This window comes from Sphaeramia orbicularis, chromosome 9, assembly GCF_902148855.1.
Source record: "Sphaeramia orbicularis chromosome 9, fSphaOr1.1, whole genome shotgun sequence".
Lineage (NCBI taxonomy): Eukaryota > Metazoa > Chordata > Actinopteri > Kurtiformes > Apogonidae > Sphaeramia > Sphaeramia orbicularis.
Genome location: NC_043965.1, coordinates 55,813,332 through 55,826,929, shown reverse-complemented (window position 1 = coordinate 55,826,929; position 13,598 = coordinate 55,813,332). Strand labels below are relative to the sequence as shown.

The 13,598-nt window shown below is 42.1% G+C and overlaps 1 protein-coding gene across 1 annotated transcript in view; it reads left to right on the top strand.

Moving 5' to 3' along the window:
• gpat2 (glycerol-3-phosphate acyltransferase 2, mitochondrial) overlaps positions 1-13,598 on the top strand; it is a 130,159-nt gene that overhangs the window by 32,206 nt on the left and 84,355 nt on the right. Inside the window, exon 8 of the mRNA XM_030143266.1 lies at positions 1,094-1,190. Coding sequence (XP_029999126.1) covers positions 1,094-1,190 — 97 coding nt within the window. The remainder of the gene's footprint in view (positions 1-1,093; positions 1,191-13,598) is intronic.

Here is a 13,598-nt window from a genome sequence, read left to right as displayed (position 1 = left end):
TGACATTACCCATGATGCTCTGCTCAGTACCAGTACTTTATTAGGAATAAACTTCTAGACTTCCTATTGCTAATTGTGCTCTTCTTCATAAATGTTGGTATTGTGGATCTAAAACAATCCCAGCTGACACAAAAACACTAAATGTGTCAGTGGACGGATGTGACATGGTTGTTGTGGATCCCATCATACTGATGCTCTGCAGCCATGTCAGCGTTTACACTAATGATCCCTGTGCAAAAACTAGGAGCACTATTATTTATTGGATAGTTTATCATCAGACTAAAGAGGAAAGAACAATCTAGAATTGTTCTTTCTGTATAAAAATGCTTGTTATTGTAAAACTGTTGATGTAAACAGTGCTGTGTGCCATTCTTCATGTATGTATTGGTGGAACAGAAGCAGGATGGATCAGCACCATACTCCAGATTGAACCTGTACAAATAAAACATGTGATATGGAGGAGAGAATCTGGGAAGAAAAACTGGGGAATCTAAAAGAAGAGAAGATTTGTTTTTCAGCTCAATTCAGTTCATGTAGAACTTGTCCATTTGTGACATGAAAATATAGCATTAATTGTGCTGAAACTGGACATTTTTGAGCTGAAAACATGGTTCATATGAGCATCAACATGTTGAACAGAACTGAAATCCTGTCCATTTGAACAACTGTCATTTACCAGCACAAAGTTCCTTTGAGAATTCACTTAGATTGATTTACTGTGCACAAAGACACAAATTAGACCTCTAAGCACATTTGAGCCGAAATACAGCCAAATGGTGTATACTATAAATGTGCAAAATCAGCAGCTAACAGCAGCAGAGCATTAATAAAAGCATTGTTTTTCATTTGCGATGAATCCCTCATTGCTCTCTGCCATGTTGAAAAGTTCAAAGGTTATTTTCATCTCAGCAACTCCTATATCGACATTTTTTCCTAGTTCTCCAGTGGAAAATATAACATGAGGGGATGTTCATGTGCAATCTTCAAGTTTGTGACAAGTATATTTACCATCATTTCCATGGCATGTGAAGGCAGGATGAGTTAGAGCAGTTTATGAAGTTACCTACTATACATGCTGAGGTGTATCTTGCAGATCAGTCCTGCAGAAAGTAGGTGTGATGCTGCTTCCGCATGCACAAACGGAGCAGGATGCTGAGACGGATGGCCTCTACTCTGCTGTCACCTCCTCTGTAAGTCTGACATCTTTTCACAAGTTATCATTGAGATGTGGCAGTTTGCAGTGGGCACCATTTTATGCAGGGGACACACTGTCCTGCCTGAAACTAATGACAGGAACAACCTGGCAATATTTTTGAGTTTGCTAAAATATGAGGGCCTTACATTGCACAGTGGTGAAGGAGGAGGTTTAGATTGACACAGTAGCCGTTTCTCAGTCTCAAAGAAGGATCTTTCATTTACATATAGTAACCCCACTGAAGACATACATACCCAAGTAAGTATGTATGTACCTTTGGGGCATATTTAAATGAAGTTTGTTTCATGTTACAGCACAGGGCTGTCAAACTCATTTTAGTTCAGGGGCCAAATTCAGCCTAATATGACATTAAATGGGCCGGACCAGCAAAATAATATAAATAATAGGATAAGAATTTATAAATAATGTCAACTCCAAAGTTTTTTTCTCTGTTTTTGAGAGAAAAAAGTCAACTTCCATAATGAAAATGTTTACATCTACAAACCGCACTTGAACATAACATGAACAAATATGAACCTGAAAATTCTTAAGAAAAATAAGTGCAATGTTAACAATATTACGCCTTAGTTTATCATTTATACATATGCATCACAACTTACAGATCTCAGTGGATTTACAAATACACAAAACATTTAGTAAGTGGCAGAATATTGGTTCAATTCCACAGACTTCTCTTAAGAAATTTCAGGTTATTCACATTTTTTGCAAAAGGCTAGTCTGTAAATGTAAACATTTTTGTGTAATTTTACTTTTTTTTTTACACTACAACAAAGAGAAAAAATTTGTAGTTTTCATTATTTATAGGTTATTCTAATAGTATTTTACTGGTCTGACCCACTGGAGATTGAATTGACCTAAAATGATTCAAACATCCTTGATTGTTAAGATCTTCAGTGTAATTTCTGCATTTCACAAATTCATCCCAGGGGCCAGACTGGACCCTTTGGTGGGCTGGTTTTGGCCCCCGGGCTGCATGTTTGACACCTGTGTTATAGCAGAACAGGCAAATGCTGCTTCACCTTTATTATTGCCAAATATTTCTTAGTAGGGATGTACCGATGGTGATACCAGTATCGGGTATCTGTCCGATACTGAGCGCGTGTACTTCTACTCATACTCATAGAAGTGCTTCGATACAAACACACTGATAGCACTTTATGGCGGCGTGACATTCACAGTTGCACAGCAGGTACGTGGCAGGCAAGTAACGTTAGCATTTTTCAAAATAAACGATGGTGACAAAAATAATGGTGACTGAAAGTTACGTTAAAGACACAGACGGATTTGGATGGAGCGTTCTGTCCGTCCTCTGCCTACATTCCGTACACAATTCTGTCCGTTTTCCGGGTGCTTGCAGATGCGTACCCAGCCGGAGAATTCGGAGCAGTACAGTGGAGGTAACGGATCTGTTCAAAGAGCGACTGTGTGAGTTAGTGAAAAACTACTGACATATTTAGGACAACTACCCCCATCGATATCAATATTAGTATCCACATTAGTATTACCTCCTCTGTCATCACCGTGTTTGTTATTATTTACTTTCCTCTTTGTCTCAAAAAATTTCATTTTTCTTCGTGATATTTGTCCAGTATGGTTAATTAAGAGCAGCGCCCCCTGGTGGATTAATTGACGAATGCTCATTCCAACACATTAAATGTCAGTAGCAGCACTTTGTTCCAGTCAGACTAATGACAACGACAATAAAGCACATTTACAAAAGGAAACGACAACTGGAATGGAATCATTAAGGACTCATATCAGTACTCGGTATCGGCAAGTACTCAAATGTAAGTACTTGTACCTGTACTCGGTCTGGAAAAAAGCAGTATTGGTGCATCCCTATTTCTTAGTTTTCTTTTACATCCTATTATCATGTGTGTCAATGTGCTACTGATCCACTGGTTTGAGGGTGGGACCTTTTCTGCTCTTGTTAGATTATTCCATTCATGAATGAATGAATGAATAAATGAATGACTGGTCTGGTCTTAGAAGGAAGTGACTACCCAAGAAAGATCTTTGAGATTGAAATGACGAGTGACTGCTACTATGATCTACCTGTACAGACACTAGAAATGCAGGAAAAAAGGACATACAGGTCAATGTGGCACCTTCTAATTTGAGGTTTTCATTTTAAAATGTCCTTCCCAAGGTGGCCTCTTCTTCCAAACTATTAGCACAGCTTCATTTTTTACAAATATTGCATTATAGCATTGTTTATGAAATAGACAAGGGTCACTGACAGCATTTACCGAAATTTCCGGTCTATAAGCCGCTACTTTTTTCCACACGCTGTGAACCTGCAGCTTAAAAACGATGCGGCTAATTTATGTTTTCCGGGCTAACGATCGATCTGGCTGTCGAAGACGGAAATAGAGCTGATGCACATAAGCTTGGCATCAATGAATCGATGGTGAGATGTTGGCGACGGGGTGGGTGCGACTTATAGTCAGGTGTAGCCAATAGTCCGGAAAGTACGGTATACCTGTACTTTGACCTCTACCTGAGGTTCTGCAGGCATACATGTCATGTCTGACTTGGCTGCAATAAGCTCTCAGGACTCTGAAATGGTTGGGACAGATTTTCTATCTAAATAATCATGTAGTGTTTTCTGCAATAGCCAATGAGCTGACTGGGAAACTTCAGCAGCATGTTGAAGTGGCCTTGTTGACACGAAGAATTAATTTACTAATTCACTTTCATGTCATAGTACAGATTATGTGAAAGCTAACTGAAGTCTTTCCTCTCTTGACTTCTTCCATGTTTTAACCTCACTGGACGATCGGACATGAGTCCTCTTTGCAATTTCAAACATCTTCAAGTTTTGAAGTATTAAATGTTTGTCTCTCCTTCTAACGGTCCATATTTTGATGATTTATAACATGCAAATGGTTACAGATTTCAATATAGTTCCTACTGATCACTGATAGAAATCATATATGGACTTTGAATTCATTGAGTTCTCCTCCAGCGAAAGTACCACCCACTTTTATCGGGAGATTGATCAACTGCATCCAGACCACAGGACATAGCAGCAGAACTTGACAACCTCACACATTCAACTTGGTATTTGGTTCTTGATAGAACATGACACTGAGATACAGGGACATTGGCACTATTTTTTTTTCTATCTGTTGTGTAACATATTGTACACAACTAGCTCAGCTATGTTTGTTTTGCTGTAAAATCACATTTGATCATATGAGTTACCATGACATCCATGAGAACTGGGAGTATCGAGAATCACTGGAATTGCCACTGTGAAATCATTTAGTGTAACCACAGAGTTTGAGGTTTTTAGTCTTGAACAAATCATCAGGAAAATCGGTTAAATCTGCAGTGTCCATTGTCTTTAATAATATCATTGTTTGGATAAGATTTGAAAATTCTCTGGTTTGCACTAGCGACATATGTGTTTGGACTAATAATTATGGCAATATGCAGTGTAATATGAGTACCTGATGTATGCGTCATGTACGGCTACATCCTAGTGACCATGTCATTACTATTACAAGTCTTGAGCAGAGCATCCAAGACATTACAGGTGGCCCCTCAACCACAATTATGGCTGCTTTTGCTTTTGTGCCTTTTGGATGTTGTGTATTTTTTATCTGCTGCAGCCATATCAAAATGTTGTACTTGCATATGGTAAAGACAGTGGTCCAAATGGTTTTGCAAGTTTTTATTTTTTATTTTTTATTTTTTTAAACACAGTTTTCTTTCTCTATCTGTTTTCAAGTCTCCCACAGGCTTTGTGAAAATGCTAGGACACACACAGCCTCTAAGCAGTTGAAACACGTTAACTGAAAACCCAGGAAAAACCCTGGAACTGTCAAGTGAACCAACAAACTAGCAGTTATTTTGCATCAACAATCAGGGTCAAATGTTGGTGAGAATGCTCCACCTGGTGGCTATTGTCCATTCAACAGAACAGGAGTTGTCATTTTTGTGTGTGAATAATAGGGCTGCACGATTAATCGATTTTAAATCGAAATCGGATTTTTTAATTAGGACAGTTTTTAAAAAAGGGAAATCGTAAAATCGATTTCTTCTCTCTCATGCCCCCGGGCCGCGCGCCTCCGCGTGCCCGCGGGCTACTGTAGGCTCTTCCTGTGACAGCGGTCTGTCACAGAAGTCTGTGTAATGACCGGACGTTAAATCTGTTCATGAACCCGCAGTACTTAAGTAAAGTAAGTAAAGTAAATTTTATTTATAGAGCACTTTTCACAGACAGAGTCACAAAGTGCTTTATCAATTCAAATCAGAATCAAATTAAGTTTACAGAGACCCAACAGAATCCTTCAGGGGCAAACACTTGTGATTGGTGACAGTGGAAGGAAAAACTTCCCTTTAACAGCAGAAACCTGGAGCAGACCCAGACTCCTGAAGGATGGACGTCTGCCTTGACCAGTTGGGGTTAAAGAGAGAGAGAGAGAGTAAAGGAGGAGAAAAGAGAGAGCGATAGAGATATAGAGAGACTGGGGGGGGGGATGACACATGGAGTACGTTATGATGAATACATAGAGTGTAATCAGTCTGTGGTGGTCCTGGGTCTGGTGGGAGACTAAAAAGCCTTTTTGAACAGGAGGGTTTTGAGGTGTTTCTTAAAGTTCTCTACAGAGTCCATGGACCGTAGGTGTAGAGGCAGGTCATTCCATAGACGTGGTCCACAGCTTTAAAAGACCTGTCACCGCGTGTGCTAAAACAGGTCCGTGGAACCATCAGCAGGTGCTGTCCTGAAGACCTCAAGCTACGAGTCGAGCTGTAGGGCTGGATCAGGGAAGCAATGTATGCAGGGGCCTGGCCATGTAGGGCCCGGAAAGTTAGCACAAGAATTTTGAAATGAAGACGATATAGAACAGGGAGCCAGTGGAGAGATTTAAGGATGGGAGTGATGTGGGTTCTCCTGTTTGTGCGGGTCAGGAGCCTGGCAGCAGAGTTCTGGACAAACTGTAGACGGGCCAGCTCCTTCTTGTTTAAGCATGTAAACAGGCTGTTGCAGTAGTCTAAGCGAGAAGATACGAAAGCGTGAACGATCATCTCGAGCTCATTTGTGGACACCATAGATCTGAGTTTGGAGATGTTGCGTAGGTGGAAGAAACAGTTTTTGACTAGGTGTTTGGAGTAGAATTCTAAAGACATGTCCTGGTCAAAGATGACACCCAGATTCCTCAGTTTTGTCTTTACCGAGGAACTCAGGTCTCCAAGGTGATGTTTGATCCCTGGGATTGCACTGTCTGGGGCAATGATGAGGGTCTGTGTTTGACTGGAGTTCAGCTGGAGGCTGTTCTCATTTAGCCACTGCTTCAGCTCTGACAAGCAGTTGATTAAGGAACTCAGTTTGTGGGGCTCAGAGGAGTTAAAGGAGCAGTATATCTGGATGTCATCCGCGAATAGATGATAGGAGACATCACTGTACTGTCGGATAATGTGGCCAAGTGGGAGGACATAGAGTAAGAATAGGACTGGTCCCAGGACAGAGCCTTGGGGCACACCACACAGTAGATCCGCTGAGTCAGATTGGAAGTTGTTTATTGACACAGTGAAGCTTCTGCCGGTCAGGTAAGAGGAGAACCAGTCTAGCACAGGACCTGACATCCCTACCAGGTCCCTCAGTCTCTCAATCATTATGGTATGGTCCACTGTGTCAAAGGCCGAGGAGAGATCTAGCAGGACCAAGACCGTGGATTTCCCGGAGTCAGCCGCCATCAGGATGTCACTGGACACTTTTAATAGTGCGGTTTGTGTTGAGTGGCGTTGTCTAAACCCAGACTGAAAAGTGTCATAGATCTGGTGTGTCTCCAGAAAAGCTGTCAGTTGTTTAGACACTGCTTTCTCAAGGATTTTGGCCAATAGGGGGAGCTTTGAAATGGGCCTGTAGCTTTTGAGTTCAGTAGGGTCCAGTGTGGTTTTCTTTAGTTTAGGTTCTATGATGGCCTGTTTGAAGGAGCTGGGAAACAAACCAGTTGTGAGCGACAGGTTAAAAAACTTTATGACCCATGGTCCAATAGTGTCAAAGACACCGACAAGGAGCTTATGGGGGAGGATGTCTGCAGAGTGACTTATACCAATATAAGTACTTATATAAGTACTTATATAAGTACTTATATAAGTACAGTACTTATACCAATATAAGCCGTGGCTTCACGCACGGATCCCGCAATTGAAATATAACTGCTGCGGATCACTCATCTTCCGTTGTCCCGGATCCGTACCGTACTGTCTTCTTCCGAACCGGGTCCGGGTCTCGGGGGCCTCAGCAGAGGAGCCCACACAGCCCTGTGCCCACACACATGCACCAGCTCCAGGGACAGAATCCCTCCAGTGTGTCCTGGGTCGGTCTGTTCCACGCACGGATCCCCCAGTTTAAATAGAACCACATGTGGATCACTCATATTAACCTTGTCCACGCACACACGCACGACAGATGCCTGTCACTGACTGACACTGGTATCACTGCTGTGGGCCAGATACCCAGAAAAGAAAGAAAAAAAAAAAACTTTTTTTTTTTTTTTAAATAATTAATTTAGTCCTCTTACTTGCTAAATTTTTCATTCACAAATGTAAGTTCTGTAACACAAAACCAAATATTATTTATGTTTTGTAAGATGTTGAAATTTATTTAAAGCTGTTTGATAAATGTGGAAACAAAAAGGTTGTAACAACTATCAGTATTTGCTCTGATTTGGACATTTTCTTATAGTGTATTCCCCCTGACAAACTTATGTTATTTTCTTGTTGTATACATTGTTTGTGTACTCTACTTCATTTCAAAGATTTAATGAAGAGAAAAAACAAAACAAAACTGTAGGTTCATCACGTGATCCCATCACAGCTTTGAGGTCAGAGCAGTGGCTTGCATTGTGGGCTGCTCACGAAAACGACATCTTGACTGCTGTTGCTTTTTCTAGTTATACCCAAAAATCGAAATCGAAAATCGAGTTTTTAGAGGAAAAAATCGGGATTTTTTTTTTTTGCCAAAATCGTGCAGCCCTAGTGAATAATGATCGATTTGACACAACACTGCCCAAAACTTCAGCCACAGTACATGAACTCCACAGTGTCCTCAGTGGACATGGAAGTATCTGAGATGAAGCACAGCGATGGACTTTGCATTTTAAGTTTGTCGTCTCCAACTTCAGTTTACCTTCATAATTATTAATGATTTAAATTTGTTTTCAAGCAGAAATACTACTTGTTAAGTGGTATTTTATAGAATTTGTCAAGTCATCGCAAATGTGTGATATACCGTCCTCAAGGTAATTCATTGATAGTGAGAATAATTGTTTTGCAGCCCACTTGTAATATTAACATCTTTTGACAGGAAATGTTCTCCTGACAGTTACCTCCCCACACGTACCTCACTAGCTTAGACATGTGAAACAATCAGTTCACCTGTGGATTGGAATGAAGTACTGGATGAAAAACATGCAGCTAATGCATTTTGCAGAAAAAAACCCTGCTGATAATTGTGTAAAATTGGAGGGTAAGCTAAAAAATATCCCTGCCCTTGCAATTTGGTTGTTTACGTGAATGTGCATTCAGTTCAGCTTGTGCCTCTTCACTTATAGACTTTCTATTGCATCAGTGGTGAAGTGTTATCACAGTGAATTCCTCAGCCAGAATGCAACCTGTCTTTTCCCTCTTCCCCTCATTCCTCTGCCTCATCGCTATTCACTCTCCAAATTACCAAGAGGCAAGAGTTCTACTACAGAGATTGCAGCTTCTAAGAGTTTGCTGAAGTGACAAAGCAATGTGCAAGAGAGAATGATGCTTAGTTTTGTTTACACTTGGCAGTTTGGAGGTGCAAGTGAGTTGTTTCCATTTTTTTGGAGGCAATTTTATCATATGTGACATATTTCTAAAATACGCACTAGTGCCTCTCTCCACTTGGCATCTTTCACAGTTGCTTGGCTTGTCTCCACGCCTCCGTAACATCATAATTATGTTTATGATTTTTTTGTCCACTGAAGAATCTCTTGACAGCATTTCTTCAGTTTTCACATTCATTTGGACTCAAGGATGAATAAGTATATCTTTAGTGGTTCTAAGGTCAAAGCCAATGTGAACTCCCAAAACACAGTTTTTTCCTTAACTGCACATATTTGAGGAAGTGAATGAACAAAATATAAGAGGACAAAGGTCACTGTCACTCTGAACTCGTGACTTGAATGCAGTATCTCATGACTTCCTTGAAGTAATATCATAAAATCTGAAACAAATGATCATTTAGTATCAGCAGGAGTGTTCCACCGCAGGAGCATGAAAGGGGGATTTACAGGAACATCTCACCCGTCTCTCGGCTGCCATGTCTCCGCTGCAGAATTGGACCCACCAGACCACCGCCGACATAATTAATTGCAATTATTGCATGTCCTATTTGGCTGTAGAATGCAGGCAGTGCCCAGTCATCTGCGTCGGTTCACTGATTCTACATTATTCTCTTAATGGTAAAATCAGTCCATACTCCTGAAATCTACTTTTTATTACCCGTCCTCTGCAGGGCTTTAAAATGCAGTTTGTTTCCGATCCTGCTCAGGGTCTACTCGATCAGCATCAAGTAAACCTTTGAGCTCCGCCCAAGAATTTTAGGACTATTTGGAGTACCTAACCCACAGCAGGGACTTGGTTAGACCCCATAAATGTCCTGTAATGTGATCTGTGGGGGCGGTTCCTGCAGTGGAGACGCACACCCACGGTCCTGCCCACGGCCCCATCACGTAAAACTACCCCGAAGTTCCTGCGGTGGAAAGGATGAACTATGACCTATCACATCTCAGAACATTCAGCAGTTCCCCCAGTGGCCACGACTGGTACTGCAATGGAAAAGCATTTACCCACAGAACACAATGACGAGATAAAGATGTAAACCTGATGACAGGACATCAGCAACTTTGAAAAGATTAGAACATACAGTGGGGCAAAAAAGTATTTAGTCAGCCACTGATTTTGCAAGTTCTCCCACTTAGAAAGATGAGAGAGGTCTGTAATTTTCATCAGAGGTACACTTCAACTATGAGACAAAATGAGAACAAAAATCCAGGAAATCACATTATAGGATTTTTAAAGAATTTATTTGTAAATTATGGTGGAAAATAAGTATTTGGTCACCCACAAACCTTCCAGATTTGTGTCTGTCCCAGACCTGTTACTTCTTCTTTCAGAAGCTCTTCTGTCCTCCACTGGTTCCTTGTATTAATGGCACCTGTTTGAACTGGTTCTGTAGGACACACACCTGTTTAAACTGGTTCTGTAGAACACACACCTGTTTAAACTGGTTCTGTAGGACACACACCTGTCTGAACTGGTTCTGTAGAACACACACCTGTTTGAACTGGTTCTGTAGAACACACACCTGTTTAAACTGGTTCTGTAGGACACACACCTGTTTGAACTGGTTCTCTGTAGAACACACACCTGTTTGAACTGGTTCTGTAGGACACACACCTGTTTGAACTGGTTCTGTAGAACACACACCTGTTTGAACTGGTTCTGTAGAACACACACCTGTTTGAACTGGTTCTCTGTAGAACACACACCTGTTTAAACTGGTTCTGTAGAACACACACCTGTTTAAACTGGTTCTGTAGAACACACACCTGTTTAAACTGGTTCTGTAGAACACACACCTGTTTGAACTGGTTCTCTGTAGAACACACACCTGTTTAAACTGGTTCTGTAGAACACACACCTGTTTAAACTGGTTCTGTAGAACACACACCTGTTTGAACTGGTTCTCTGTAGAACACACACCTGTTTGAACTGGTTCTCTGTAGAACACACACCTGTTTAAACTGGTTCTGTAGAACACACACCTGTTTGAACTGGTTCTGTAGAACACACACCTGTTTGAACTGGTTCTGTAGAACACACACCTGTTTGAACTGGTTCTGTAGAACACACACCTGTTTGAACTGGTTCTGTAGGACACACACCTGTTTGAACTGGTTCTGTAGGACACACACCTGTTTGAACTGGTTCTGTAGAACACACACCTGTTTGAACTGGTTCTGTAGGACACACACCTGTTTGAACTGGTTCTGTAGAACACACACCTGTTTGAACTGGTTCTGTAGGACACACACCTGTTTGAACTGGTTCTCTGTAGAACACACACCTGTTTGAACTGGTTCTGTAGGACACACACCTGTTTGAACTGGTTCTGTAGAACACACACCTGTTTAAACTGGTTCTGTAGAACACACACCTGTCTGAACTGGTTCTGTAGGACACACACCTGTTTGAACTGGTTCTGTAGGACACACACCTGTTTGAACTGGTTCTGTAGGACACACACCTGTTTGAACTGGTTCTCTGTAGAACACACACCTGTTTAAACTGGTTCTGTAGGACACACACCTGTTTAAACTGGTTCTGTAGGACACACACCTGTTTGAACTGGTTCTGTAGAACACACACCTGTTTGAACTGGTTCTGTAGAACACACACCTGTTTGAACTGGTTCTGTAGAACACACACCTGTTTAAACTGGTTCTGTAGGACACACACCTGTTTGAACTGGTTCTCTGTAGAACACACACCTGTTTAAACTGGTTCTGTAGAACACACACCTGTTTAAACTGGTTCTGTAGAACACACACCTGTTTGAACTGGTTCTGTAGAACACACACCTGTTTGAACTGGTTCTGTAGAACACACACCTGTTTGAACTGGTTCTGTAGAACACACACCTGTTTGAACTGGTTCTCTGTAGAACACACACTTGTTACCTCCGCCAAGGAGGTTATGTTTTTGCCAGGATTTGTTTGTCTGTCTGTTTGTCTGTCTGTTAGTGTGTAACATAACTCAAAAAGTTATGGACAGATTTTGATGAAATTTTCAGGGTTTGTTGGAAATGGGATAAGGAAGAAATGATTAAATTTTGGTGGTGATCGGGGGGGGGGCCACGGGGGGGGGGGGGGGGGGGGGGGGGGGGGGGGGGCACTGATCAGCCTTGGCGGAGGTCTGCGCTCTCCGAGTGCTTCTAGTTTGAACTGGTTCTGTAGAACACACACCTGTTTGAACTGGTTCTGTAGAACACACACCTGTTTGAACTGGTTCTGTAGAACACACACCTGTCTGAATTGGTTCTGTAGAACACACACCTGTTTGAACTGGTTCTGTAGAACACACACCTGTTTGAACTGGTTCTGTAGAACACACACCTGTTTGAACTGGTTCTGTAGAACACACACCTGTTTGAACTGGTTCTGTAGAACACACACCTGTTTAAACTGGTTCTGTAGAACACACACCTGTCCACAGCCTCAAACAGTCAGACTCCAAACTCAACCATGGCCAAGACCACAGAGCTGTCCAAGGACACCAGGAAGAAAACTGTAGACCTGCACCAGGCTGGGAAGAGTCCATCTACAATAGACAAGCAGGTTGGTGTGAAGAAATCAACTGTGGGAGCAACTGTAAGGAAATGGAAGACATACAAGACCATTGGTAATCTGCCTCAATCTGGGGCCCCACGCAAGATCTCATCCCATGGGGTCAAAATGATCATGAGAACGGTGAGCAAAAATCCCAGAACTACATAGAGGGACCTGATGAATGACCTGCAGAGAGCTGGGACCAAAGTAACAAAGGCTACCATCAGTACCACACTAGGCCCAGAGGGACTCCGACTCCTGCAGGGCCAGGCGTGTCCCCCTGCTTTAGCCAGTCCATGTCTAGGCCTGTCCGTCTGAAGTTTGACACAGAGCAGATGGATGATCCACCAGAGGACTGGGAGAAGATCATGTGGTCAGAAGAAACCAAAATAGAACTGTTTGGTAAAAACACAACTTGTGCTTGGAGGCAGAAGAATGCTGAGGTTCATCCCAGAACACCAGACCTACTGTGAAGCATGGGGGTGCAAACCTCCAGCTTTGGGGCTGTTTTTCCTCAAAGGGGACAGGACCACTGACCCGTGTTCAGGGCAGAATGAACGGGGCCATGTGTGGTGAGATCTGAACCCAAACCTCCTTCCATCAGTCAGATCATTGCAGATGGAACGTGGCTGGGTCTTCCATGACAATGATCCCAAACACACCGCTGGGCCAACGAAGGAGTGGCTCTGTAAAAAGGATTTCCAGGTCCTGCAGAGGCCTAGCCAGTCTGCACAGCTCAACCCCATAGAACATCTGTGGAGGGAGTTGAACGTGGGTGTGTCCCAGCGACAGCCCCAAAACATCAGTGCTCTAGAGGAGATCTGCAGAAGGAATGGACCAAATACCAGCTCCAGTGTGAGCAAACCTGCTGAAGACTGACAGGAAACCTGTGACCTCTGACCTCTGGCACTGACAACAAAGGTTCTGTTACAAAGTATTGAGTTGAACTTTTGGTATTGACCAAATACTTATTTTTCACCATAATTTACAAATAAATTCTTTAAAAA